This window comes from Pogoniulus pusillus, chromosome 41, assembly GCF_015220805.1.
Source record: "Pogoniulus pusillus isolate bPogPus1 chromosome 41, bPogPus1.pri, whole genome shotgun sequence".
NCBI classification, from domain to species: Eukaryota; Metazoa; Chordata; class Aves; order Piciformes; family Lybiidae; genus Pogoniulus; species Pogoniulus pusillus.
In genome coordinates, this window is record NC_087304.1 from 6,828,899 (window position 1) to 6,855,646 (window position 26,748).

General features: G+C 65.7%; 3 protein-coding genes across 8 annotated transcripts; 2 read left to right on the forward strand and 1 right to left on the reverse strand.

Moving 5' to 3' along the window:
* The first annotated feature begins 38 nt into the window (after window positions 1–38).
* Window positions 39–2,754, forward strand: OCEL1 (occludin/ELL domain containing 1). 4 transcript variants are annotated; one of them, XM_064174920.1, is made up of 6 exons: window positions 39–327; window positions 547–674; window positions 1,036–1,187; window positions 1,357–1,486; window positions 1,876–1,986; window positions 2,117–2,392. In XM_064174920.1, exons 1-6 carry the CDS (start codon window positions 315–317, stop codon window positions 2,297–2,299), a joined length of 717 nt encoding a protein of 238 aa, XP_064030990.1. In that variant the 5' UTR covers window positions 39–314; the 3' UTR covers window positions 2,300–2,392. The 4 variants fall into 4 exon arrangements, with proteins under 4 accessions (XP_064030990.1, XP_064030988.1, XP_064030989.1 ...); XM_064174918.1 differs by having other exon boundaries at window positions 1,876–2,754; XM_064174919.1 differs by having other exon boundaries at window positions 1,936–2,754.
* Window positions 2,755–2,818: 64 nt separating this feature from the next.
* Window positions 2,819–12,994, forward strand: OCLN (occludin). Of its 3 annotated transcripts, none has more exons than XM_064174915.1 (8): window positions 2,819–3,264; window positions 5,525–6,315; window positions 7,351–7,509; window positions 9,654–9,817; window positions 10,543–10,743; window positions 11,399–11,570; window positions 12,186–12,227; window positions 12,369–12,994. In XM_064174915.1, exons 2-8 carry the CDS (start codon window positions 5,566–5,568, stop codon window positions 12,468–12,470), a joined length of 1,590 nt encoding a protein of 529 aa, XP_064030985.1. In that variant the 5' UTR covers window positions 2,819–3,264; window positions 5,525–5,565; the 3' UTR covers window positions 12,471–12,994. The 3 variants fall into 3 exon arrangements, with proteins under 3 accessions (XP_064030985.1, XP_064030987.1, XP_064030986.1); XM_064174917.1 differs by having other exon boundaries at window positions 10,546–10,743; XM_064174916.1 differs by having other exon boundaries at window positions 2,819–3,181.
* A 1,328-nt stretch (window positions 12,995–14,322) lies between these two features.
* On the reverse strand, window positions 14,323–26,600 carry NR2F6 (nuclear receptor subfamily 2 group F member 6). The gene is made up of 4 exons (XM_064175375.1): window positions 26,076–26,600; window positions 20,870–20,964; window positions 17,436–17,960; window positions 14,323–16,046 (listed from the first exon to the last, which is right to left on the reverse strand). Exons 1-4 carry the CDS (start codon window positions 26,336–26,338, stop codon window positions 15,772–15,774), a joined length of 1,158 nt encoding a protein of 385 aa, XP_064031445.1. The 5' UTR covers window positions 26,339–26,600; the 3' UTR covers window positions 14,323–15,771.
* Window positions 26,601–26,748: the final 148 nt, after the last annotated feature.

Sequence of the window (26,748 nt, forward strand, 5' to 3'; positions counted from 1 at the left end):
GAAGATTTTGGGGGCGGGGAGGGGGTGGGGCCAGGCGCGGAGCATCCCCAGGCCCCCCCAGGCGCGGCTCAGCACCAGCCCTGTGCGGAGCTAACGCCTGGGCCCTGCGCAAGGCGGGCGCAGGAGGTGACCCTCGGTGGGCACTGGGCTGGGGGCGGTCAGGGGCCGCATCCTGCCCGCGCAGGGCCCCAGGCAGGCTCTGGGGCGGTGCTTTGGCGTTAATCTTTAACCGCGGGTGCCAGGCGGCGGCGGGCAGCGGTGGTGCCAGTGCCGGTGCCAGCGGCCAAGGGCCAGCCCCAGGGCCGCATCCCACCATGAGACGAGCAGGTGAGGCTGGTGGGGAGGGGGCTTGAGGGGCCGGGCGCTGCCCTGCAGGGGCATGGGGTGGCACAGCTGGCAGCGGTGTGGTGAGCACCTGTGAAGCCCTGGCGAGCAATGGGCAGAGGGAAGGTGGCTCTGGGGGCAGGCTCTGCTGTGCCCAGTGGGCACCGCAGGCACCTGCGTGGGTTTGCTCCACCCCTGCTCATCTGAGGCCCTCTCCTGCAGGGGGGCTCAGCCCAGGGCCCGAGAAGCAAAGCAGCCTCCGGATGCACCCAAGGGACCTCCACCACCCCCAGGCTGCTGGGAGCCACCGCCCGAGCCCCCCCCCCAGGCTGGGCATCCAGAGCTGCTGGGTATGGAGCTGGGCACCGGGATGCTGAGCCACCGAGTGAGCTGGAGGTGTCCGACCTCTGCCTCACTTCTAGCCCCACTGAGGGCTGCTGGGGGAGTCTGTCCTGGCTGCTCACTGCCAACCTCCTGGGGCTGTGCCATGGCCCCCTCCAGGCTGGCATCCACCGCCTGGCCTGGGCACAAGCAGCTGCTCTGCCTCCTGTCCCTCCAGAGATGGAGGCGTGAGGTGGCCCAGGGGCACCAGGAGGTCCCTGGGAGTCACTAGGGGCAGGGAGGGCCTCGGTGGTGCCCCTGTGCCACCCGTTGTAACCCCTGTGTGCTGTGGGGGTCACACAGCCTCACCCCTCCTTTTGTGCCCCAAAGCCTCCTCCAGCCCGTGCCAGGCACGTCGTCTTTGAGGACGAGCTGATGCCACTGGGGAGACCCTCAAGGAGGGTTCCCACTGACAAGGAGAGCAAGAAGTCTGTGCCCCCCACCCTGGCACCGCGGCCATGCACTCTCCCGGATTATGTGGTGTAAGTGCCCCCCCCGGGGACGGGCACAGCCACGGGGCAGGTTGTCACAGAGCCCTGGGGACCCACCACGCCCAGCCATGAGGGTCCCACTGGCCTGGGTGTGTGGGCAGCGCCCAGGGTGGGGGTCTCTGTCCCACACCCTGAGCCCTGCGGCTCTGCGGTGCCACAGGAGGTACCCAGCGATCCGCAGCCCCCGGCAGCGGGAGGGCTACAAGGGAGTCTTCCAGGACCAGCTGGCCGAGTACACAGAGCTGCTGGGGCAGGTCCGTGCCACCTGGCACGGGCTGGGTGCCCAGGAGGTGAGAGTGGCTCGGGTGAGCCAACAGCAGGAGGTCCGTGGGTCCTCGGGTGGGCACCACGTGTCTTGTGAGCAGGGGTGGGTGGCAATTAGTTGGCAGCTCTGGGTGGGCAGCGGGGATGAGCCTCGGGGCGGGGTTGCTGCAGTTGGGTCGGGTACTGGGGGGGCAGGGAGGAGCGGAGGGGGGGTGGGACCGGCCCAAGCTGCGTGGTCGAGGCACAAACTGCGCCCGAAGCCCCCTGGCAGCTGCTGGGAAATTGATGGGCGCTGCCCCCTGGGCCATGCCCTGGGCCATGCCCTGGGCGAGGTTGTCTGTGCGGGCTGGGGGGAGCCTGGGTGCGTCCGCGCCCCCTCCCCCGAGTTCATCAGCTCTGCCTTCGCTGGGTCAAGGCTGCTCGACCAGGCAGAACCCCCCCCGAGGGCTCCAGGGGGCCTCTTTCTGCCCCCCAGGGTAAGACCAAGGTGGCCCACGTCTGGCAGGAGCACGGGAGGAAGAAGAGGGTGAGCAGAGGAAGGGCTCAGGATGGCTTCTCCGTTCTGGGGAGCTTGTGGGGAGGGTGGGGGGGCAAGCCCACAGCCTCCCCCCCGCAGAGGCGAGGATCCGCCCAGCTGAGCGCGGTCCAACCGGCAGGATGCGACCCTCCCGGAGCGGCAGCAGCGCTGCCGGTACCTGAAGCTGAAGCTGACGCACATCAAGGCTCGGATCCAAGAGTTCGACCGCGACGGCGGCGCCGCCACCGCGCCCCGGGGCAGGAGGACCCCAGGACAAGCACCCCAGGAGCTTGGTGCTGGGAGTGGGCTGGGGGTGCTGTAAGAATACACCCAGCGCCCTGCCTGTGCCCAGCCAGTGCCCAGCAGGCCAACTGCACCCACCAGGGCATGGAGGAGGAAGCCACCCACAGGCTCGTGGTGGACAAGGTTGGATGAGGACCCCAGGAGCTGGGTGCTGGGGCCAGGGTGGTGATGCTGCAGAGATGCACCCAGTGCCCACCCGATGCCCACCCAGCCAACTGGACCCACCCGTGGAGAACGAACCAACAGGCTGCTGCTGCTGGTGGTTTTGGGGTGCTCTGCTGCTCCATGCCCTGGGGAGCTCCATGGCCCTGGCATCTCCCCAGGAAGTGCCCTGGGCGCTGGGTGGGCACTGCCTGTCCCCAGGTGGGTGCCAGGCCCCTGGTTGTGCCCTCATCTCACTCCATGTCAATTCTGGGGACCCTCCCCCCCCTTTTTCCCCCAGCTGCATAAACGGCCAGACCTGGCGGAAAGAAACCGCGAGGGGATTGGATTGTCTGGAGGGCACTGCGGAGGGGAGGTCTCAGTGGGCACCCTGGGGGCACCCCCAGCAGACACCTCCCACCCCAGCACCCATCCAACCCAAGTCGAACAGCTGGGGGGGAGCGGGGGGAGGTGTCCAAGACGGGGCGGAACCGACCCCGCACCTCAAAAGCCTGCGGGGGCTGCGCCCACCCAGCACGGGCGTCCCCACCCCCAGTTTAACCACTTTGCCACCGGAGCCGTTCGGGCTGCAGCGCAGCGGGAGCTGGGGCGGCCCCGGGGCTCTTCCGTCCCCCGCCCCCCATCCCACCCCTCCCCGGAGGCGGAAACCGGGGCCGGTCTCCAGCAGGTCCCGGTCGCAGCTGAGCCGTCGTTCCCGGCTGCCATTTTAAGGTGAACAAAGAGGCGGAGGCACGGGCAGGTGAGCGGCTCCGTGGCGGACGGGATCCTCCCGGCACCGGCACCGGCACCGGCACCGGCACCGAGAGGGGGAGTGAGCTACAGGTACGGGAGGGTGCACCGCGGGGTCTCTGCTCCCCGCCGTTCGGGGAGGGATTTCTCTGTCCCCGAAGTCGTTACCGGGTTCCCCACCGGTACTGGCACCGGGAACTCCACCGGGCTCCCCAGCGGATCTCCCCGATACTGCTAACACCGGCGTCGCCCCAGGGTTCCCCACCGATGTCAGCGTCCCCAATAGCTCCGGGGGTCCCACAGGGCTCCCCACCGGCACCACCTTCCCCGCTGACACCGGAGACGCCACCTGCGTCCCCACTAACACCGACGTCCCCACTGGGCTCTCAGTGGTGCCGGCACCGGGGTGCCCACCGGGGTCCCCACTGGCACCAGTACCGGGGTCCTCACCAGTACCGGAGTCCCCGCCGGTACCGGGCTCTTCACTGGCGTCCCCACCGGAGTTTTCAGCAGCCCAGTACCAGGCTTCCCACAGGCGCAGGGATCCCCACGGGGGTCCCCACTGGCACCAGTACCGGAATCGCCACCGGTCTCACACTCCCCACCGGACTTACCGGCACCGGGGCTCTCGCAGCTGCAGCCCCGGCAGGTGGAAGGCGGCAGGCGGAGGAGGCTCCCCGGGAGCGGGGCCAGGGCCACGGTCGCTCTGCCCTCCTGGTGTCCCTCCAGGCCCCCTTCTTCCCGTGCCCTCCTCGCCGGTACCGGGGTGCTCCGGGCCACCTCGCTCCGGTTACGGCTCCAGGAGCCTGAGACCACCCCCACGAGCCCCGCTCCGGGAGGGGTCCCCGGTGCGGCGGAGGCTGTAGTGGGGGGATGCAAACCATAACCCCATGGGCGAATCCAGCTGGCATGGGTGGGTCTGGGGGTTCAGGACACCCCCTGAAGCAGGCGGGTGCGGGATGACTTGGGCAGGTCCTGCCCTATACCCCTCGGGGGGCACTCCCGGGTCGGTGCCCAACCTTAGCGTGGGTCGAGCGGTGCCAACCTCTCGTTTCTCTTCACAGCCCCCTCCCAGCCCCAGGGGCCGACCTTGCCCCGCTCAGCCCTGGCACCGCCGGGCTTGGGTTTCGCCCTGGGGTCAGGTTTCCCCTGGCCTGCTCCTTGACTCAGGGTCGGGGTCCTGAGCTCGGGGAGGGGGCTCCGAGCGGCTGCGGCTTTGGCAGGACCCCCAAACCTGCCCCTTCGACCCGCGCGGTGCTGGCGCTGCGGCTGCTGCTCTCTGCAGGCTGGGGGGGGGGGGGCTCAGGCTGGGGGAGCCTCTGATTTGGGGAGGGGTCCAGCAGAGTTTTGAGAAGCAATTTGCCCCTTTCCGACTGTTATTGTTATTGCTGCCGCCGGGGGGGGGGGGAGGGGGGCGTCTGGCTTGGAGAGTCTCTGATTTGGGGAGGGGTCCCACCCGTCCCACCCCAACGCTGTGAGAAGCAATTTGCCCCTTTCCGGCTGTCGTTGTTACTGTTATTGCTGCTGCTGGTTTCTATAGGCCGGGGGGGGTCTGGCTTGGAGAGTCTTTGATTTTGGGGGGGTCCACCCCAAATTTTTGAGAAGCAATTTCCCTCCTCCCCCCCCTCCTCCTATTATTGTTATTGTTACTATCATTTCTCTCGGCCGGGGGGGGCTCCTCTGGGTTTGGGCAGTGTCTGATTTGGGGGACCCCCCCCGGTTATATTTCACAAAAGCAATTTACTTCATCACCATCACCACCACCGCTGCTGCTGCTGTTGTTGTGGTTTCTCGGGGCTCGGGGGGGTCTCTGTGCTGGGGAGTCTCTGATTCTGTTCAGCCCCCTCCATTCTGGGGAGTAGTCTCCCCCTCCCCTCGGCCGCTGCTCCTCTGCCCTCTGTCGTTACCATTGCGAACTCAATCCTCGCCCTGGTGCCCGAGGAGCCCTCGGGGTTGGCACCGGCCCTGGGTAAGAGCTTTTGGGGCTGAGCTCCAAGAATCCGACAGGCTTCAGCCCCTGCCTGGTGCCCGCGGTCAGAGAGGTGGTCGCAGGCTGCGGGGTGGTTCCCCGGCGTGTGCCAGGCTCTGCTGCATGTGTGCCAGGGCCACGCTGTGCCCTGCTGGTTTTGCTGGGTGATGCTGGCTGAGTCACTCCTCCCCGTGCCTCAGTTTCCCCTCTGGTGGCTCCGGTGGCACGGCGCTGGGGCCGGGCGGGCGCTCGGCTGGTGACGGTGACAAGGGGACCAAAGTCCCCGCGGGCGGGCGTGTGGAGGAGTCTGGCAGTGCCAGCTCGCCGCAGCGCTGGGCACCTCCTGCTGCTCGGCCGGCTCTGACGAGTCCATCTTTCCGCCAGGTGCTGCCCACCTGTGCCAGGCCCTCCCTGCCACCTCCACCATGTTCAGCAAGAAGCCCTACGACAGTCCCCCCACGGGCTACGGCGCCCCCACGGGCTACGGCGCCCCCACGGGCTACGGCGCCCCCACGGGCTACGGTGCCCCCACGGGCTACGGCCCACCCACGACTGGTTACGGCTACGACTACGGTGCCCGCTCGCCGCCGCCTGGCTCCTACTACATCGAGGATGTGCCACAGCACTTCTACAAGTGGACCTCCCCCCCCGGCGTGGTGAGGATCCTGCAGGCTGTGGTCATCCTGCTCTGCATTGCCATCTTCGCCTGCGTGGCCTCCACCCTGGCATGGGAGTACGGCTACGGCTACGGCGGCATCTACGGCAGCGGCCTGGGCGGGTACTACGGCTCCGGCTACTACGGAGGTGCCCTGGGCTACGGCTCCTCCTACGGGGGGTACTACGGAGGGGTGACCAACCCGCGGGCGGCCAACGGCTTCATGATGGCCATGGCTGTGCTCTGCTTCCTCAGCCAGCTGGGGCTCTTCGTGGGCAGCGTCACCAAGTCCAGGAGCTCTCGCTCCCGGAGGTTCTTCCTGGTGGTGCTGGTGGGCAGTGCCATCCTGGCCTTCGTCATGCTCATCGCCTCCATCGTCTACATCGTGGGTGTCAACCCCCAGGCGCAGATGAGTGGCAGCTACTACTACAACCCTCTGCTGGCCATGTGCAACCAGATCTACACCAGCGGCTTCACCAACCAGTACCTCTACCACTACTGCACCGTGGACCCCCAGGAGGTGAGGGCACAGCCCTGCTCTGCCTCTTGGTGCCAAACTCCTCGCTGGGCATCTGCCGCGGCACTGAGTGAGGGATGTGGTTGGTGACCACACATCCTGCCCTCGGGCTGGGGTTTTCTCCTCTCCCCTGAGGGGGTTGGGTGGTCCCAGCTGGGGGTTCGTGGCTGTGGGGAGGGCAGAGGGCACCACCTGGTGGTGCTGGTTCCCAGCGGGTGCCAGCAGGAGGAACTGGGCTGAGCTGGCTGCTGGCACCAGGGAGTTTCGGGGCTGGTCCCAGCACGGACCCAGTTTCTGGTACTTTGGTCTCGCCCATCGTAAAAGTTGGGGCAGGATGGGTGCGGGACCAGGGTGCCCAGCCGGGTGCCAGCTGGGTGCCAGCTCTCCCCAAGGAGCCGTGATGCTGCCAGCCCAGCTGGAGCAGCCTCAGGAGGGTCAGCAGGCAGCAGGAGCCGTTCAGATCAAGTCCTGCAGCCCCGGTTTCGGCTGGGGGCCGGCAGGGATCCTGCCTGGCACATGGGCAGGGCCTGGCGCCGCCGGTTCCCAGCCGGCTGTGCCTGCCGTGCCGCATTCCTGCGCCCTGAGCAGGGGGGAGCTGGGCCACCTGCGGGCTGGGGCGTCCTGGCTGCTCCTGCTCCCTGCCGAGGCCCAGCCCACCCTGATCTGTCCTCTCCTGGCCCTGGCAGCGCTGCAGCTGCAGAGCTCTGCCCCCCGGGAAGCCACCCAAGCTGGCAGTGGGGTCGAGGTGCCCTGTGGAGATGCCAGAGGGGAGCCAGTGCCCTGCTGCAGCCCAAGCCCCGGATCTGTCCTGTCCCCTCCCTGCTGTGACAATCAGGAGCTGGCCCCAGCAGTGCCCAGCCCCTCGGTGGGCTCCATCCTGCTCCTACTCTCTCCCCACACCGCGGTGCCAGGTCCAAGCTTTGGCATAAGGGCAGCAATCCCCAAACGGCTCAAGGAGGCACCTGGAGCCCCAGAGTGGGTTCTGCACAGCCCTGCGAGGCCCTGCCCTGAGCCACCTCCTCCCTGCTGCCCCTCCAGGCTGTGGCCATCGTCTGTGGGTTCCTCATCGTCATCCTCCTCTGCCTCATCTGCTTCTTCGCTCACCAGACACGGAGCAAGATCTGGAAGTATGGAAAACCAAACATCTACTGGGACAAGATGCCAGTGGCCCAGGAGGGCCCCAACGTGGAGGAGTGGGTGAGTCTGGCCGGGTGCCAGCAGGTGCCCAGAACTGGGGGTGGTCTTTTCCTACCTCCCCTGCCAGGGCATCCTTTCTGCCTCCTCTTTCATCAGTGTGGGGGCACCACCACAGCCGTGCCAAGTCCAGACAGGATTTTGTGCCAGGAGCCTGTTTCTCCCTGGCTTGTGCCAGGTCCCTGGTCAGGGGGAGCTCCTGGGGCATGGTGTTATTGCTGCCTGCTGCTCGCTGGGTCCCTCCCTGGCACCTTGGCTTGGTGCTGTCATTTTTGCCCAGCTGGGGCCATTCTCTGGCACCACGAGGCTTGGCACGAAAGGTGCCATGCTGGGTGAACTGGTTTCAAACTCCCTGAAACACAAACAGGGCAGGATCTGATGGGCAGGGGGCCAGGAGCAGGGCTCTGAGGTTCCGTCTCCTGCCCCCTTTGGTCGCCCCGCGCTCGGGCACGGCGCCTGTGGGACACTGCCCATTGACACCAACTTGGTTTCAGTCTTGGCAATCATTAACTTGGCTCCCTGGGGCTGTGCCAAGCTGCTGCCGTGGAGGAGTCGAGGGCTTTGCAGCAACCAAACTGGCACCAAACCCAGCCTCTGGCTCTTGGGATCTGAGGGATGCTGAGGAGCCCCTGGCTGTGGCTCAGCCCCCTGCCGTGGTGCCACTGTGTGGCAGGATGTGCCCCTTCCTGTGCCCCTTCCTGTCCTTGGCCTGAGCTGCTGACTCCTCAGGGCGAGTGCATGGGGAGGGAATTCTGCAGCCTTCCATGGGGAAGGAGCCTTTGAAACCCACCCCTGTGCCCAAGCACAGCTCTTGGGGCACTGCCATGCCCTGGTCTCAGAGGCCCCAGTGGGAGCTGAGCGTTCCTGTCCCCATCCCAACCCCATCCCATTTATCCCAGACCCCCCCTGCAATCTCAGAGCAGAGCTCTGCAGCCCCTGGGAGCTGGCATGCTGGGACAGCAGGCAGGGACTGTGTCCTTGTCGCTGTCCCCATTCCACTTATCCCAGACCCTCCCTGGGACTCCCACCCCAGCCTCATCCCATGTATCCCAGACCCTCCCTGTGCAGTTGCTCTGCAGCCCCCCGAAGCTCTTCCCTGTCCCAGTCGCAGGGATCCCGACCGCTGCCTGCAGCCGGAGGGCAGAGCAGCCCTGGCAGCCCTGGCAGCCGTGCCCCGGGCCCGGGCAGCTCCCACCTTTCTTCTGCCCCTGACAGAATTCCTTTGTTCTGCTGCTGTTTGTTTTCCTTCCCTGTCCCTCCCTGGCGAAGCATTTCCTGACCCTGCTGGGCCCAGGCTGCTTTCTGGGGGACAAAGCCCCTGAGCTCCACCTTCACTCTTTACCTTCTCCCGGGAGTGCCACCCTGCCGGGCGCGTGGGGTGGCACATCGCGGCTGGCAGGGGGCACCGGGGAGGGCGTGAAGGCTCCGGGGACGTCTGGTTCCCGGTTTATGGCAGGGGACGGCGATAAGGAGGTGACCTTCGAGCAGGTGTGAGCCGCCGGCTGCTGCTCCTGTCCTGCCGTGCCAAGGGGCCGTGGCCGCCGCCGTGCTGCTGCCCACCTCGCCTGGCGCCCCCTGCCCGAGCGAGCAGAGCCTTTGGTAGCCGAGGGAGGGGAGAAAGTGCCGGAGGAAGTGTGGCTGCTGCGCCCGGAGCTGCCTGTCCCCAGGGTCCGCATCCCCGGCCGGGACCAGCATCCGGCACAAGACAGCCACAAAGGGCAGGAAGGAAAGGGGGGGAGGGGGCACAGAGGTCCCTTCGCCTCCCTGCGGGCAGCACCGAGCGGCCAGGGCTGGGCGGACGGCGCTGGGCAGAGCCTGGCAGGTGACCCCCCCGGGGGTGCCGAACCAGCTGCCAGGACCACCCTGAGCTGTGTCCCCACCCGCGGTGGCTCTGCCGTGGACACGTTGGGGGCCACCAGCCCAAGCCCTCTTCTGCCCACCCACGGGGCACCTGCACGCTTGGCACCAGCTCTGCTCTCCTGCCTGGGCTGGTCCTGCCTGTCCCTCTCCTTGCCAGGACCTCTGGCAGGGTGTCTGTGGGTCCACGTGATGGTGCCCAGAGTCTTCCTGTGCCTGGCACTGTGATCAGTGTCCCGTTGGTGTGCCCCCGACCCTGGCACACGGCTGAGGAGCTCTCCCTGCTGCAGGTGAAGAACGTGGCAGACGGTGCCAGCCTGCAGGACGAGACTGCCACCCTTGCCTACTCAGAGAAGCCAACCAGCCCCATCACTGCGCCCCCATACAGCCCCCCCTCCTACACCTACCCCCCCCAGAACGGCTACTACCCCTCAGGGACCTACAGCAGCCGGGGGTGAGTGGCCAGGTGGGGCTCTGGGGACGAAGGTCATGCCCTCTGTGGTGCTCCTGAGAAGGGAAACTGAGGCAGGGTCTGGAGAGCAGAGCTGGGGAGGAGCAGGGAGGGAGCTGGGGGAGGTTTGACAAAGCCAAGGGCTGGGCACTGCCCTAGGGGCACAGCAACCCCAGGGAGGCTGCAGGCTGGGGGCACAGTGCCTGGAAAGTGCCCAGCAGAAAAGGGCCTGGGGGTGCTGGGTGACAGCAGCTGGAGATGAGCCAGGGGTGCCCAGGTGGGCAAGAAGGGCAGCAGCAGCCTGGCCTGGAGCAGCACTGGTGTGGGCAGCAGGGGCAGGGCAGGGACTGTGCCCCTGGACTGGCACTGCTGAGGCCACAGCTTGAGTGCTGGGGGCAGTTTTGGGCTCCTCCCTCCAAGGAGGGCACTGAGGAGCTGGAGCAGGCCCAGAGAAGGGCACCAGAGCTGGGGCAGGGTCTCAGAGCAGGGCTGGGGAGGGGCAGTGAGGGAGCTGGGGGGGAGCAGTGTGGGGCAGAGGAGGGTGAGGGAGACCTCACTGCTGCCTGCAGCTGCCTGAGGGGAGGCTGCAGCCGTGGGGGGGGTTGGGCTCTGCTGCCTGGGGTCACAGAGCTGTGGTGCTGAGCGCCATGGGTTGGTGGTGCCCCTGGCACTGCTGGGCTCAGTGATCTGAAAGGTCTCTTCCACCCCAAACCGCTGCATGTGGCCAGCAGCGAGCAGGCAGAGCAGGCAGAGCAGGCAGCCAGCCCCAGCCCAGCCGAGGAGAAGCCTCGGGAGCAGCCCAGCAGAGCCCCAGCCCGCCGCGGGCGCCGGCGCCGCCGCAACCCCGAGCTGGACGAGTCCCAGTACGAGACTGACTACACCACGGCCGTGGAGTCCGGGGACGAGAGGGACCAGCACCAGTGGGCCAGGTGAGGGAGGGCATCACAGCAGTGCCAGGGCTCAGCCGCGGGCAGGGACACCTCGGGGCAGAGCAGCTGCTCGCAGCCGCAGCCAGCCTGGCCTCAGGGACCTCCAGGCATGGAGCTCCCAGCACCTCCTGGGCAGCCTGTGCCAGTCTCTCCCCACCCTCACGCTGAGGAACTTCTTCCTCACAGCCAGTCTGAATCTCCCCACTTCCAGTTCTGCTCCCTCCCCCCAGGCCTGTCACTACCCAACCCCCTAAAAAGTCCCTCCCAGGCTTTCCTGCAGCCCCTCCAGACCCTGCAAGGCCTCAGTAAGGTCTCCCTGGAGCCTGCTGCTGCCCAGCCCCAGCTCTCAGCCTGTGCCCACGGCAGAGCAGCTCCAGCTCTGCTCCTCCTGGGGGCCCTGCTCTGGACACCTTCCAGCCCCTCCAGACCTTTCCTGCTCCAGGGGCTCCAGAGCTGGGCACAGGGCTCCAGGTGAGGTCCTAGCAGAGGGGCAGAGGGACAGAGTCCCCTCCCTGGCCCTGCTGCCCACACTGCTCCTGACGCAGCCCAGGCTCTGGTTGGCATCTGGGCTGCAGGCTCACATTGGGATGGTCACACAGCCCTGGGAGCACCAAGCTGTGCCCCTCCACCAGCTGACTGTGCCCTTCTCCTGCAGCCTCTACCCCCCCATCAGCTCGGACGGTGCCCGCCAGAAGTACAAGCAGGAGTTCGACAGCGACCTGAGGCGCTACAAGCAGCTCTGCGCCGAGATGGATGGGGTTAACGATCAGCTCAACCAGCTCAGCAGGCAGCTCGACAGCGTCGCCGAGGACACTCCCCAGTACCAGGTCAGGGCTCCTGCTGCTGGCCCTTGTGGAGCCGCCGGGACCACTGCAGGGCGTCAGAGATGGCTCCTGTGGAGGGTCCGAGATGTTGCAAGGCCTGGAGGAGGGATGCTGAAGCAGCTTGGGGTGCTGGAGGGCATCAGGGATGGATGCTGAAGGAGCTTGGGGTGCTGGAGGGTACCGGGGTGGATGCTGGAGGAGCTTGGGGTGCTGGAGGGCATCAGGGATGGATGCTGGAGGAGCTTGGGGTGCTGGAGGGCATCAGGGATGGATGCTGAAGGAGCTTGGGGTGCTGGAGGGCACCAGGGATGGATGCTGAAGGAGCTTGGGGTGCCGGAGGGCACCAAGGATGGATGCTGAAGGAGCTTGGGGTGCTGGAGGGCATCAGGGATGGATGCTGGAGGAGCTTGGGGTGCTGGAGGGCACCAGGGATGGATGCTGAAGGAGCTTGGGGTGCCGGAGGGCACCAAGGATGGATGCTGAAGGAGCTTGGGGTGCTGGAGGGCATCAGGGCTGCCATGGGCCACCAGGGGTGCTGACGCCCATGGGGCACCTACTGTCATGCCCCCCAGCTGCAGCAGCAGCCAGTTGTGACCCCCCCCCCCCCTTCCCTTGCAGGCAGTGGCAGAGGAGTACAACAGGCTGAAGGACCTGAAGCGGGTGAGTGGGCACGGGCAGGACCCCCAGTGCCAGCTGAAGCGGGGGGGGGGGGCTAGTTTGGAGGGAGGGGCAGGTGGGTTGGGAGCTCTGCTGCCCCTCCCCCAGCGCCTGCAGCGCCCCCCTCCCTCTGCTGCCTTCCAGAGCCCTGACTACCAGAGCAAGAAGCTGGAGACCAAAACCCTCCGCAACAAACTCTTCCACATCAAGAGGATGGTGAACGACTACGACAAGCTGAGGGGGTAGCCTCTGGCCCCCTCCCCACAGCCCCCACCACTTGCCCCCCCCACTCCCTCCCCCCTCCCCCCTGTGGCAAGGACTTTGGTGCCTTTGTTTGTATAAAGGCAGCTACCCCCCCCCCCCCAGTGCCACTCCTCAAACGTCGGTGCCAAGGGCAAGGGGCTGGAGGTGGCTGCTGCAGTGAGCCCCCCCAAAATGTGCCCCCTCCCACCCCAGCCACTTTGTGCCTTCTCCTCCTGCACGCAGGGCCCCTCCCGTGGGTGTCAATGTCTCTGGGGAGGGTCTGCAACCTTCCCACCCCCAACCTCTGCCAGCAGCAGGGGCAGGGCCTGGCAGCCCAGTGCTGGGAGATGAAGCAGCCCTCAGCTGGGCACCTGAAGGGGGGGGCGGAGTCTGCAGAGCCTTGCAGCCCCTCCCCCACACCCAGGCTGCCCTTTTGGGGGGGGGGGGATATTTTCTAAGGCAGTGCCTAAAGTGTGGCATTTTGGGTCTGTTTTTTTAATAAATGTTCTGTATCTATTGCTTGGAAACTGCTGCCAGGGGCCAGGGGGCTGGGGGGTGCCCAGGAATGTGCCCCCCCCGGGACCTGCCATCCCTGTGCTGCTGCACAGATCCTGCTCTGAACCCCCCACCCCTCTGTGCTGTGGGTGTGGGGAAGGGTCCCCAGGGTCATACATCCCAGCATGGAGGGGGGAATGCTGAAGGTCCCAACACCCCTCCCACCTGAGAGAGGACCCCCCCACACTTTTGCAAGGCTCCCCCAACCCTCCCCCTCCTTTGCTCCCCAAAACCCAGCTCCAACCCCCAGCTCCTGGTCCAGTTCTTTCCCAGGCAGCCAGAAGCTACTCCTGAAGGATCCTTTCTCCCCCGGCCCCCAGTGAAAAAGAAATCACCTAAGACCCCCCCCAGAATGCCCAAAGTGTGCCCAAACCCATTCACACTGCCAGGGCCAAGCTCTTCATTTTGGGGGGGGGGAACCTTTCTCTCCTTCACTCCATCCCCTGGAGGCTGGGAGGGTTTCAGCAGTGCTGCAGCAGCGACTCAGAGTCAGTCAGGCTGGAAGGGAGCACAAGGCCCATCCAGTGCCAACCCCTGCCATGCCCAGGGACACCCTACCCTAGAGCAGGCTGCACACAGCCTCAGCCAGCCTGGCCTCAAACACCTCCAGCCATGGGGCCTCAACCACCTCCCTGGGCAACCCCTGCCAGGCTCTCACCACTCTCCTGCTCAACAACTTCCTCCTCACCTCCAGCCTCACTCTCCTCACCTCCACCTCTGCTCCATCCCCCCCACTCCTGACACTCCCTGACAGACTCAGAAGTCCCTCCCCAGCTTTTTTGGAGCCCCCTTCAGATCCTGGCAGGCCACAAGAAGGTCACCTGGGAGCCTCCTCTGCTCCAGCCTGCACAGCCCCAACTCTTTCAGGCTGTGCTCACAGCAGAGCTGCTGCAGCCTCTGAGCATCCTCCTGGCCCTGCTCTGGACACTCTCCAGCATCTCCACATCCCTCTTGTCCCAGGGGCTCCAGAGCTGGATGCAGGACTCCAGGTTGGGTCTCAGCAGAGCAAGCAGAGCAGAGCAGAGCAGAGCAGAGCAGAGGGGCAGAAGCCCCTCCCTGGCTCTGGCTGCTCTCTGGGCTGCAAGTGCACACTGCTGGCTCAGGCTCAGCTTCTCCAGCAGCACCCCCAAGTCCCTCTGCTCAGGGCTGCTCTCCAGCCTGGCACTGCCCAGCCTGGATTGGTGCTTGGCACTGCCTCGACCCAGAGGCAAATTCCTTTTTTGCTCCCCGCTCCAAATTTCACCTTCCCTCCCCCCCTTGCAGCAGCCCCTCCCTGGTTCAAGAAGCTCTGCTGCTGCTGTGGGTTTGCCTCAGGGGATTTGCAGGATCTTGGCCAAGGATTAATAAGTTTTTATTTCTCAGTGAATCAATCTAAATGCCAAAGCCCCCCCCGGCCCCCAGCCCCCTGCCCCAGCCCCTCCCTGCCTGGATACTCCTGGGAAGCAGAACCTCCCAGGGTGGGGGGGGGTCATACATCCCCACACACACACATTGTGACCCCAACCCTGGAAATAAGCCCCCCCACCCCCCCAGCAGCATCATTTCATTCCAGCCTTATTTTGGTGTGTGCCCCCCCAAACTGGCTTCAAAACATTGAGGTACAGGAGCAGAGAGCAAGCTGGGGGGTGGGAACTGGGGTGCTGGCACCCAGCTCCTCCCAGTGTGGCACTGGTGCTGGCACCCAGTTCCTCCCACTGGTGCTGGGTGCTGGATGTGGCTCTGAAGGGAGCCCAGGGGTGAAGGGCACCCAAAAAGGGCCACGTGTGTGTCCCCCTCCCAGTCCCCCCGTCACTCCCCACTGTGTACCCCAAAATCTCCTCCCTGTTACCTCCATCCTCTCAGGGAGCCCCAGCAGTGTAGATGCTCCAGTGGAAAGCAGCAGGGGCTGGGGGGGGCTGGGAGCAGGCAGGGCTGAGCCCCCCCCCAAATAAAGGCTGCTCCAAGCTCAGTGCTTCAGTCCTTGGGGGGGAGGAGCAGCCCCATGGCGGGGGCACAAAGGGGGGATCAGGGACCAGGTGGGGATGGACCAGCCCTGGGGACACTCTGAGCTCCTCAGGGGGGGCAGGAGGGGCAGAAAAGTCCAGTGTCCAACCGTGGTGGCACTGCCAGTACCTTCAGGGTGAGGAGGAGGAGGACAAGGCTGTGCCCCTGCTGCTGCTTTCGGGGGCAGCAGTCCCTTGGCACAGTTTGGGGGTCCTTTGGGGGTGGCACCATGCTCGAGGGGTGGCACCATCATCTTGTGGTGCTGGAGGGAGTCCCTGGGGAGGGCACCATCATGCTGGGGGGGGGCTGAAAGGCAGTCCCTGGGGGTGACTCCATCATCTTGGGAGGGATGGCACCATCATCTTGTGGTGCTGGAGGGAGTCCCTGGGGGTGGCACCAGCACCTCGTGGTGCTGAAAGGGGGTCCCGGGGCATGGCACCAGCACCTCGTGGTGCTGAAAGGGGGTCCCAGGGCATGGCACCAGCACCTCGTGGTGCTGAAAGGGGGTCCCAGGGCATGGCACCAGCACCTCGTGGTGCTGAAAGGGGGTCCCAGGGCATGGCACCACCGCCTCGTGGTGCTGGAAGGGGGTCCCAGGGCATGGCACCACCGCCTCGTGGTGCTGGAAGGGGGTCCCGGGGCATGGCACCACCGCCTCGTGGTGCTGGAAGGGGGTCCCGGGGCGCGGCAGCAGCACCCGGCGGTGCTGCAGGGAGTCCAGGTCCGTCTGTGAGCTGTGCCCCAGGCTCTGCCGAGGCTCCGCCGCTCACTGCCCGGCGCCGTAGGGCCAGTTGAAGGTGCTGCCCGAGAGCAGCATGTCCCTGATGAGGGTCTCGATGGGAGTCTTGCCCACCAGGCGCATGAAGAAGAGCTGCGAGATGAGGGCGGCGGGCACGGCGCGCAGCGCGGGCAGGCGCAGCAGGAGCCGCCCGAAGCGCTGCGGCTGCGAGGGGTACTGCGAGCGGACGTATTCGGTCAGCGCCACCTGAGCCTTCTCCTGCAGGCTCTCCACGTGGGCAGGGTCCGACAGCCCGCAGGCATCTGCCAGAGGGAGGGCAGGGAGCCGGGTCAGAGGTTGGCATCGCTCCGGCCCCGGGCACAGAAGAGGAGAATCGTTCAGGATGGAGAAGACCTCTGAGGGCATCCAGTCCGAGCCAACCCCACCATGGGCACCAAGCCCTGCTCCGGTGCCATGGGCACACTGCTCTGGAACACCTCCAGGCGTGGGCACTGCACCACCTCTCTGGGCAGCCTGTGCCAAGCCCTGACCACTCCGGCAGCAAAGGAATTGTTCCTCAGCTCCAACCTAACCCTGCCCTGGGGCACCCTGAGGACATTTCCTCTCCTATGCCCAGACCCCAGGCAGCAGAGCCCAACCCCCTCCCCCCGGCTGCAGCCTCCCCTCAGGCAGCTGCAGAGAGCAGTGAGGTCTCCCTCACCCTCCTCTGCCTCACACTGCTCCCCCCAGCTCCCTCCCTGCCCCTCCCCAGCCCTGCTCTGAGACCCTGCCCCAGCTCTGGTGCCTTTCTCTGGGCCTGCTCCAGCTCCTCAATGTCTCTGACTCTGCAGAGCCCCACTGAGAGCCCCCCCAGCCCCATTCCTCCCACTCCGTGGTGCAGTGCCCACCCCTGGAGGGGTTTCAGAGCCCTGGAGCTGTGGTGCCCCTGGCACTGCTGGGCTCAGGGTTGGACTCAAGGACCTGAAAGGTCTTTCCCAACCTAAATGGTTCCACAGTTCCAGGATGGGAAGCTGCAGACAGTGGCATGAGGACTCTCTACCACCTCCCCTGAAGCCACCCAAGATGCCTCCTAACCCCCAAAACCCTCTGGGAAAGGGGGGCAGAGGCTCCCCTGGTGTGAGAAGAGGGCAGCCCCAGGGCAGGGCACAAGTGGGCACTAAATGATCCTTCGGACACCATTCTCGGGGGCCAGGGGCAGACACAAGGGGGCCTGCAGCAGGGCACCACAGAGGACAGCTCAGTGCCGTCCACGCCCCAGCCTGAGCAGTGCCACCTCCTGTCATCTCCTGTCACCTCCTGTCCCAGCTTTCTGCCATCTGAAATTCAGATCTGGGGTAGGAGGCAGCCTGAGGGTGGTGATCCCCTCCCCTGGCATCCAGCCCCGGGACAGGACAAGGGCCCAGGGACAGAGCAAAGGTCCAGGGACAAGGGAAGGGACCAGGAACAGGGCAAGAGCCCAGGGACAGGGCACAGCTCCAGGAACAAGGCAAAGGTCCTGGCACAGGGCAAGGGCCCAGGGAGAGGGGAAGGGAACAGGGCAGGGGCCCAGGGACAGGGCAAGGCTCCAGGAACAAGGCAAAGGTCCTGGCAGAGGGCAAGGGCCCAGGGGGAGGCTGAAGACCCAACCCCGCGGATCGGCTGCGCAGCCCCCGGGCAGCAGCGGCGGCAGCAGCAGGGCAGTGCCAACCTACCGGGCGTGAAGAGGGCGATGGCTTTGAGGCAGCTGTACTCAGCCGAGTCCACCTGCAGCCGGTTGAGCTTCTCCACCTGGTCCTGGAAGATGCGGATCTGGTCCATGAAGGACACCACGCGGTCGGCGGACATGGGCGAGGCGTGGAAGCCGGCGGCTGCCAGCAGCGGTGCCATGTGCAGGGGCAGGGCCGACTGGGCGGCGTTGAGGACGAAGAGCTCGCTCCAGCTGAGCCGCAGCAGCGCCACTTGGTCGGAGACTGGCAGGTCGGGGAAGAAGGGGATGTTCCGCGCCCACTCCACGGTGCTGAAGAGCAGGCGCGCCGCCAGCTCGCAGATGTTGTCGATGCCCATCACGCTGCCCTGCTGCGCGTACTGCGAGCCGTAGCGGGCGGCCGGGTAGGGCTCGGCCCGCAGCAGCTGCGAGATGAGCTCCGAGACTGGCTGCCCGTTGAAGTACTCCCCGCTGGGCAGGGGGTTGGGGCTGGTGCTGGAGTGGGTAGGGGGGATCCGACCCCTCTGCACGGCTGGAGGAGAAGGGGGAAGGAGAGGGTGAGGGCCTGAAGGGTGATGGGAGGAGGGGGGAGGAGGTTCAGCTGCTCTGTGAGTCACGGAGTGGGGCTGGGGTGCAAGGGAGCTGAAAGGTCATCCAGTGCCAACCCCTTGGCATGGGCACAGGCATCTCCCACCAGCGCAGGGTGCTCAGGGCCTCATCCAGCCTGGCCTCGAGCAGCTCCAGGGAGGTTGTGCAGCACAGAAGCTCTGAATGAGATCCAAGATTCTGTGCTGCTGTGCTCCACACTTCCCTGGGCAGCCTGTGCCAGTCTCTCCCCACCCTCCCTCTCAACAATTTCCTCCTCCTCTCCACTCTCCCTCTCCCCTCTCGCAGCTCCAAGCCATTGTCCCTCCTGCTGCCACTCCCAGCCCATGTCCAAAGTCCCTCCCCAGCTCTCCTGCAGCCCCTTCAGGCTGCTCTGAGCTCTCCCTGGAGCCTTCTGCAGGCTGCACAGCCCCAACTCTGCCAGCCTGTGCCCACAGAAGAGCCTCTGCAGCCCTCTCAGCACCTCGGTGCCCTCCTCTGGACCCTCCCCAGCAGCTCCAGGTCCCTGTGCTGGGTTCCCGGGGCTGGAGGCAGTGCTGCAGGCGAGGGCAGAGCAGAGCAGAGCAGCAGAATCCCCTCCCTGTGCTGCTGCTCTCCTGCTCTGGCTGCAGCTCAGCACTCATCTGCCTCTGGGCTGCCAGCAGCCATCGCTGCCAGCACCCTGCCAGCATCCCAGCACCCTGCCAGCATCCCAGCATTCCCAGATCCTGCTACCCCAAGGAACAATGGGTAGCTTTGAGGCCATGAGGGAGAGGGAGGTGGCAGTGCTGCCCGCTGTGCCCGCTGTGCCCGCTGGCGAGAGCTGTGCTCAGCTGTTTAGCATCTCGGTGATTCACCAGCAGCTCCCAGGCTGCCAGCACCAGGCTTTGCCCATGACTTCCAACCACCCAGCCAGGCTGGGATGCCATCAGCACCACCTCCTCCCTCTGCAAAGACCTGGGGCAGAGGAGCATCCACAGCTTGTGCCGGTGCCAGGCTGGGTGCCCCATGCCAGCTGGGCCATCTCTACCCAAGGTCACCGCATGGCAACGATGGTTCAGCTGCAAATAAATTCCCCCCCCCGGGCACTGCCCCTTTCTAATTGCATGCAGGAAGAGCCAATTTTCAGCTTCCCCTCCCCAAAACTCATTCTCAGCATAACCCCTGCCCACCCCTTGCCCACCACCTGCCCACCCCCACCCCCTCCCCCCCATTAGCTGCCACTATCAGCTCAGTAATTAATTTCTGCTCTGCTCATCAGGCACTGCCATGAGGGCTCTGCACCACGCTGAGTGCCAGCCATGCCAGCTCCACTCCTCTGCAGAGCAGGAATCGCTGCCCTGCTTCCAGTAGCCTTCTCCCTCCTTCCCCCTGCCCCCTGACATCACCACCACATTAATGCCATCGAGCAGCCCCCTCCCCCCTGCCCACCCTGGTACCTCCACCCCCTCCATGCCTGTGCCTCCTCCTGCTGTGGGCATCTGAGATTTGGGCTGAACTCCCTGTTCCTGCAGCCTTTGAGGTTGGCACAGAACCAGCACAGAGCAGTAGGGGTTGGAAGTGACCTCTGGAGAGCACCCAGTGCCAACCCCCTCCCCTGCCAGGGCAGGGGCACCCAGAGAAGGGCACCCAGGAACAGCTCCAGGTGGGATTGGAATGATCCAGAGCTGGAGGCTCCAGCACCCTTCAGTCACATGTGGATGGAACTGCTGAGGGGCAGCTGTGTACCCACTGCCCTGGCACTGGGCACCACTGGACACAGTCTGGTGCCAGCCTTGAAGCACTGCTCAGCACTGCTCAGACCCCCCTCAGGCTGCTCTCCTCCAGCCTACAGAGCCCAAACTCCCTCAGCCTGGCCCCAGCAGAGCTGTTCAGGCCCCTCAGCATCTCTGCAGCCCTTTGCTGTGCCCTCTGCAGCCTCTCCCTGCCCTTCCTGAGCTGGAGAGCCCAGGGCTGGGTGCAGGACTGCAGCTGTGGCCTCAGCAGGGCAGAGCAGAGAGGCAGCAGAACCTCCCCTGACCTGCAGGCCACACTCTCCTTGGTGCCCAAAGGATGCCATTGGCCTCCTGGCCACGAGGGCACCTTGCTGGGCTCTGGGCAGCCTCTCAGCCACAGCACTCCGAGCAAGCAGGATGTGGCCTGGGGCAGGAGGGTTTGTGTGGACCTGGTTGTGCTGGGAGCTCGTCCTGGCTGACCCCACTGTGCCTGGGGCACCAGGGCACTGCTGGCTCCAGGTGTGGCACCTTATCAGTGCCAGGCTCTGGCTTTTCCAAACAAACACCACCTGTGCCACGGGCAGCCAGGCTGATCCAAGGAGAAAGAGCTAAAATATGAAGCAAGGAGGGAGGAGATTGCTGCAGGGAGAAGGTGCCCAGAGAGCAGGGAGAGCAGCTGGCAGCACTGGGAACAGAGAGCACTGCAAGCACTGGGAGCTCAGGAGCAGACTAAACCCTGGCAGCGTTGGCAGAACCAGGTGCAGAGTGGGCACTGGTAGCACCAAGAGCCTGGGAGCAGACTGGGCACCAGCTGTACCAGGAATAAAGTAGGCACTGGGAGCAGAGTGGGCACCGGTAGCACCAGGAGCCTAGAAGCAGAGTGGGCACTGGCAGCACTGGGAGCTGAGTGGGCACTGGCAGCACAGGGGATTCAGGAGCAGAGTGGGTGCTGGCAGCACAGGGAGCTGAGTGGGCACTGGCAGCACTGGTTGCTGAGTGGGCACTGGCAGCATCGGGAGCTGAGTGGGCACTGGCAGCAGAGGGGATTCAGCAGCAGAGTGAGCACTGGGAGCTGAGTGGGCACTGGCAGCAGCCCCCTCCGTGGCAAGAAGCATGCCCATGCCCACAGCCATGGCACTACCTTCCTTCCTCATGCCGACGCGGAAGCACTTCTTCAGGCGGCAGTACTGGCATTGGTTGCGGTGGTGCTGATCGATCTGGCAGTCACGGTTGGACCTGTGGGCAGAACCAGGCAGATGAGGTGCCAGCTGCAGGGGCACGATGCCAAGGAGGTGTCCCTGCAGCCACCGACCTGCTCCACCACCCACCTGCCTGAAGCAAAGGCAGCGCAGTGCCCTCCGTGCCAGCTGCGGCTGTGCCATGGCTGTGCCATGCCAGCCTCAGGCTCAGATGCTATGGAAACAGAACTGAAAGCTCTGTGCAGGAGCTGCCAGTGATGCCCAGGGAGAATCCTGGGAGATGAGGCTCCATCCCTGGGACACACAGGGAAGGGTGCCGGGAAGCAATGCCCCACGTCCTGGCACAGGGAGGGGGCAGCAGTGGAGCTGCCCTTGGTCTCCCCACCAGACCCTGAAGGAATTTCCATGGTTCCTCTGGCATTGAGCACTTCCTGGCATCCACCATGGTGGTGGCACAGCCTCAGGTGCCACATCTGGGCTGGCCCCAACCATGGGCAAAGCCAAACCTGGCAGTGCCAGTGCAGCACTGTGGGGGCTGCACCAATCCAGAGAGATGCATTCTGCTCTGGAGTCACCACGGGGCTCATACCCACCCCACTGGGCACGGAGCTGCAGGCACTGGGCAACCAAGGCATCAGCCACCATCACAACCAGCTGCTGGCCTCTGCCCTTGCAGCATCATGAGGGCACATCCCACACAGCTGGGATGGGCTGGGGGAGGTGTTCCTGAGTGGCATCAGCAGCATCCTGATGTCGATGGCCAAAAAGGGCAGCAGCAGCCTGGCCTGGAGCAGCACTGGTGTGGGCAGCAGGGGCAGGGCAGGGATGGTGCCCCTGGAGTGTGCCCCTTGAGTCCTGGGGGCAGTTTTGGGACTCTCCCTCCAAGAAGGGCACTGAAGGTCTGGAGCAGGCCCAGAGAAGGGCACCAGAGCTGGGGCAGGGTCTCAGAGCAGGACTGGGGAGGAGCAGGGAGGGAGCTGGGGGGGAGCAGGGGAGGCTGAGGGAGACCTCACTGCTGTCTGCAGCTGCCTGAGGGGAGGCTGCAGCCGGGGTGGGGGTTGGGCTCTGCTGCCTGGGGTCAGGGCACAGGAGAGGAAAGGGCCTGGAATTGTGCCAGGGCAGGGTTGGGTTGGAGCTGAGGAACAATTCCTTTGCTGCCGGAGTGGTCAGGGCTTGGCATAGGCTGCCCAGGGAGGTGCTGGAGTGCCCATCCCTGGAGATGCCCAAGAACCCTGTGCCCATGGCACCTGGGGCCATGGTTTGGTGCCCATGGTGGGGTTGGGTTGGCCTGGATGCCCTCGGAGAGCTTTTCCAACCCAAACCACTCTCTGCTGCTACCCAACACCCCCAGCCCCCAGTTCCTGGAGGCCCACACGAGTGGACCCCCACAAAGCCGAGGCTGCCCCTGGGTGCTGGCAGCGAGCAGGGAGGGGGAGGGAAGGGAAAGCAGGCAGCAAAGCAGGCAGCAAAGCAGGGCTGGGGCACGGCCGCGGCAGCCTGGCTCTGCCTGGCAGTCCTGACACGGATCTGCTCATCCCTACACGGCTCGGGAGGAGGCAGGGAAGGATTCCCAGCGGCCGCCGCCGAATTAATTCAGCCCCGAACATGCCCTGCGCGGCCGCCGCGGGCGGGGGGGAAGAGCCTTCCTCCGGCAGAGCCATCCGAGCGCCTCCTCTGACATCTCCATCAGCCGCCAGCAGCCCAGCTCCCGGTGCCACGGCCGAGGGGCCCGGCTGGCACCCGGCCGAGCCTCACCGAGGCACCGTGGCACTGCCAGCACAACCGAAACCACGCCTGAAGGGCTGCCTGGCCCTCGCCATGGCCTCGGGGCATCAGCACCCCGACCAAATCCGCCCTGAAAGTCATCTCAGCTCCATGGTACCGTGGCCAAAGTGCCCAGCTGGGGCCTGGCTGAGCCTCCTCGTGGCACCGTGGCACTGTCACCACAACCAAATCATTCCTTCACCATGGCACCAGGGCACCAGCCCCCAGCCAAACTGCCTCCCCAGACCACCTCAGCTCCTTGGCACCATGGCCCCAACACCCAGCCAGGACCTGGCTGTCCCTGCCACCATGGCATCAGGGCATCATCACCCCAACCAAATCCCCCCCCAAGAAGGTCTGCCTGACCCTCACTGTGGCATTCAGGTAGCATCTCCCAACCAAATCTCCTCACCACAAATCATCTCAGTCCAGATGGGGTCTTGGCTGACCCTCAACATGGCATCTGGGCACCACCACCCCAACCAAACCCCACCTCCCAGATCATCTCAGCCTCGCTGGGGTCTGGCTGAGCCCCCTGGCAGCGCCTTGGCACTGCCATCCCAGGCAGCCAAACCCCCTCCCCTCGCCCAGCTCCTGGAGGAGTTTCCCCACGGAAGGGCTGCAGCGACCTGGGGAAGCTGTGAGAGACTCCAGCAGGAGTTACTCTGCTAATTATGCAATTAGGAGGTGTAATTAGTGCAAGAACTAAACTGAATCCAACTCACTTTTAATATTCAAATGAGACCAATTCTGCCTCCTTTGGACTCCTCCAACAAAGCAGATCCTGGGAATGGTGTCTGGGGGGGGGGAGCTTTGTTCCCAGCCCCCCCAACCCTCTGCCCCCTACTTGCAAACCTCCACACTTTGGGGTTCCTGTTCCTGGGTTTTTCCCTCCCCTTCAACTCTTTTCCCAGCACAAAGTTGGGGGAAAATCCCCACCTAGGGCAGCTGCAGTTGGTGGTCTCCAACCCCCTCACCCCCACCCCAAGCAGTGACAAGGAGAGAATCCTGGGTGCTCACAGCAGCCCCCCCAGCCCCCCCAGCGCTCAGCAGCATCTGGACCACAGAGTCCATCGCTCTCTCTCCCAGGCAGCTTTCCTTTGTTCCAGGAGGCTGGAATGGCTCCAGATGTGCTCCCCCCGCGCCTGCAGCCCACTCGGCCCCAGCAGCCCTCAGCTGCTTCCACCGCTCCGACCCTGCCCAGCAGGCAGGGGAAACTGAGGCAGGGTCGGGGCTGGGGGAGGGGGGGGAGGGGGGCGATGCCCACACCGCTCCCACCCCCCCGCAGTGGCCAGCAATGGGGAGGCCCCCAGAGGAGCAGGGCTCGGGGGACCCTGCCCCATGTCACCAGCTGCGGGGCCACGAGTGGCTGTGGGCTGACGTCAGCCGGGCCCCGGCAACGGCGGAGCTGGGAGCTGCTGGGAGCTGCTGGGAGAGGATGCAGCGCACGGGGGAGGACGAATCTAGGCCGCCCGAAGGAGAGCAGAGCAGCTCGGAGGCGCTGCCGCCGCGGCGCCAGCGCTGCCCCTTCCCTCCCCGGGGCCCGGCGCCACCGGGCACAGCCTCCCCCCTGCCCCCCAACGCGTCCAGCCCTGCCCTGGGGGGCAGAGAAAAGGCGGGGGAGGGGGAGGTTGGGGTCCCGTTCCCAGCCCATGGTCAGGGATGTGAACCAATTTCTCTTTCTTTGGGGGGGTGAAAATTGCGGGATGGAGGTGGCAGTTCTGCTGCCAGCCCGGCCGTGGCATGTGGGTGCCATCCTTGTGCCACCCTTCACTGGTGTAGCTACTGGAAGCACTCCCATGTGGAGCTGGATGCCAGCGACCCCCATAAGACAACTTCATGCCCCTCGTGTCCGTCCCCCCCAGAAAGAGCTGGGGGTGCCCTGCGTGTGCCAGCTCCACGCTGCTGGCAGCACTGCTGGCACCGGTCTCGATCCCGGCAGAAACTCCAGAGTTATTGCCAGCTCCAAACTTCACCAGGGTGGCATCCTGCTGGCGCTGGCGGGCCTGGATCTGCTGTAGCAGTGGCTGCAGTCCCTTTCCTTGGCATTTGTCCAGTCTGGTGCCCGTGGCACACCGGGGTGGTGGCACCTCCGGTGCCAAGGATCCCAGATGCCGCACTGGTGGCTTCACCGGGGAGAGCTGCGGTGGCTGAGGTGACTCAGCCGCGGCAGGGCTCAGGCAACAGCCTGGAGCAGCAATTTATGCCCGAGCAGAGCCGGCTGGTGGTGAGGACACAGCCACTGGCTGTGCCCCACTGCCACTTGCTGTGCCCTGCGGCCACTGCCTGTGCCCTGCGGCCACTGCCTGTGCCTCACTGTCACCAGCTGAGCTCCACGGCCACCAGCTGAACCCCAGAGCCATTGACTGTGCCCTGCTGCCACTAGCTGAACCCCACAGCCATTGGCTGTGCCCTGCTGCCGCTGGCTGTGCCCCACTGCCACCAGCTGAGCCTCACTATCACTGGCTGTGCCCTGCTGCCACCGGCTGTGCCCTGCTGCCACCGGCTGAGCCCCACCACCATTGGCTGAGCACCACCTTAACTGGCCGTGCCCCACAGCCCCGGGCATGGGGCACCCATCCCTGTGGGGAGAGGTTGCACCAGGGCTGCTTATGCGGGGTGCAGAGAACAGGGGGACCCCCAAAGCTGTACTGGGGGTCCCTGAGTTGCTGTGAGGGACCCTGGGCTGCAGTGAGGGACCCCAAGCAGTAATGGGGGTCCCCAGGTTGCATCAGGTCCCAAGCTGCACGGGGAAACCCCGGACTGTACTGGGGCTTCCTGTGCTGTACTGGGGCTACCCCACAGTGTACTGGGGCACCCCCAGACTTCACTGGGATCCCCCAGAGTCTACCTGGGGATCCTGTGCTGTTGTACTGGGGGATCCAATACTGCCCTGGGGGATCCCTTGCTACACTGGGGGACCCCATCCTGCACTAGGGGATCTTGTTCCATGCTGGGGGACCCCATGAAGTACTGGGGGTCCCAGCACTGCACCAAGGTACCCCGAGCTGCACTGGCAGAGGCTGAGCTGCACTGGGAGCTCCCCTGTCCTGCACTGAGTGCCCCCACGCTGCGCCGAAGGGGGGGGTGGTGTCTCCTACTGCACCGGGAGACCTCATCCCACACCGGGGGTCACTCTAAAGCTGCCTCAGCCTCCCCCCTCAGCCCTGCGGCGGGGCCAGCGTGCGGCCAGGGCAGGGCCAAGCCTGGAGCTGCACCGGGGCCGCTGCAGAGCCACACCGGTGACCTGCGCTGGAGTGTGCGTGCGGCGGAGCTGGGGGGGGAGAGGTTACCCACACCGGGGACCACCTTTAGAGCTCCTTCCGGGGCTCTGCCACCCCCACGCCCCCCGGTGCGTGTCCTCCGCCCCCCCGCGCCCCGTACCTGCAGGTGTAGCTGAGGTTCCTGCGGATGCTGCGCTTGAAGAAGCTTTTGCAGCCCTCGCAGGTGAAGACTCCGTAGTGCTTCCCGCTGGATTTGTCCCCGCACACCACGCAGTCCACCGGAGCCCCGGCCCGCTCCTCTTCGCCGTGCTCCGCGTCGCTGCCTCCTCCCGCCGGGGACGCCGCCGCCTCCTCCCCTCCGCCGCTGCCGCCGCTGCCGCCGCTGCCGTTGGGTTCTCCCCAGCCGCCGGCCACCATGGCCATGGCTCCCGCCACCCCCGGTGGGGGGCTCAGCACCGGCCCCGCCGCCGCATGGTGCCCGGTGCCTCCCGGAACGAGTTCGGTTAAGTTTTTGGGGGCTTCTCCTCTCTTTCCTGGTTGTGGCCGCTGGGGGTGGGGGGATTTCGGGGGGGGGTCGGCGATGGCTTCGGGCCGGCTTTGGGGGGTGGGTTTTTGGTTCGGGTTGGCTTTTTTCGGGCCCCCCTGCCCCCCGGAGCCCTTATCCCAGGGTTTCCCCCTCCCTCCTTCCCGTTAACGGGCAAACTTTAGGGCGGCGGGAGAGGGGCTCGGTGCGGAGCATCCCCGGGGTTGTCCCGGGGTTCGGTTGCATGCGGGGGGAGGGGGGGCCTCCGGTGGTTCCTCCGGTACCGGCTGGGAACGAGGAGGAGGAAGAT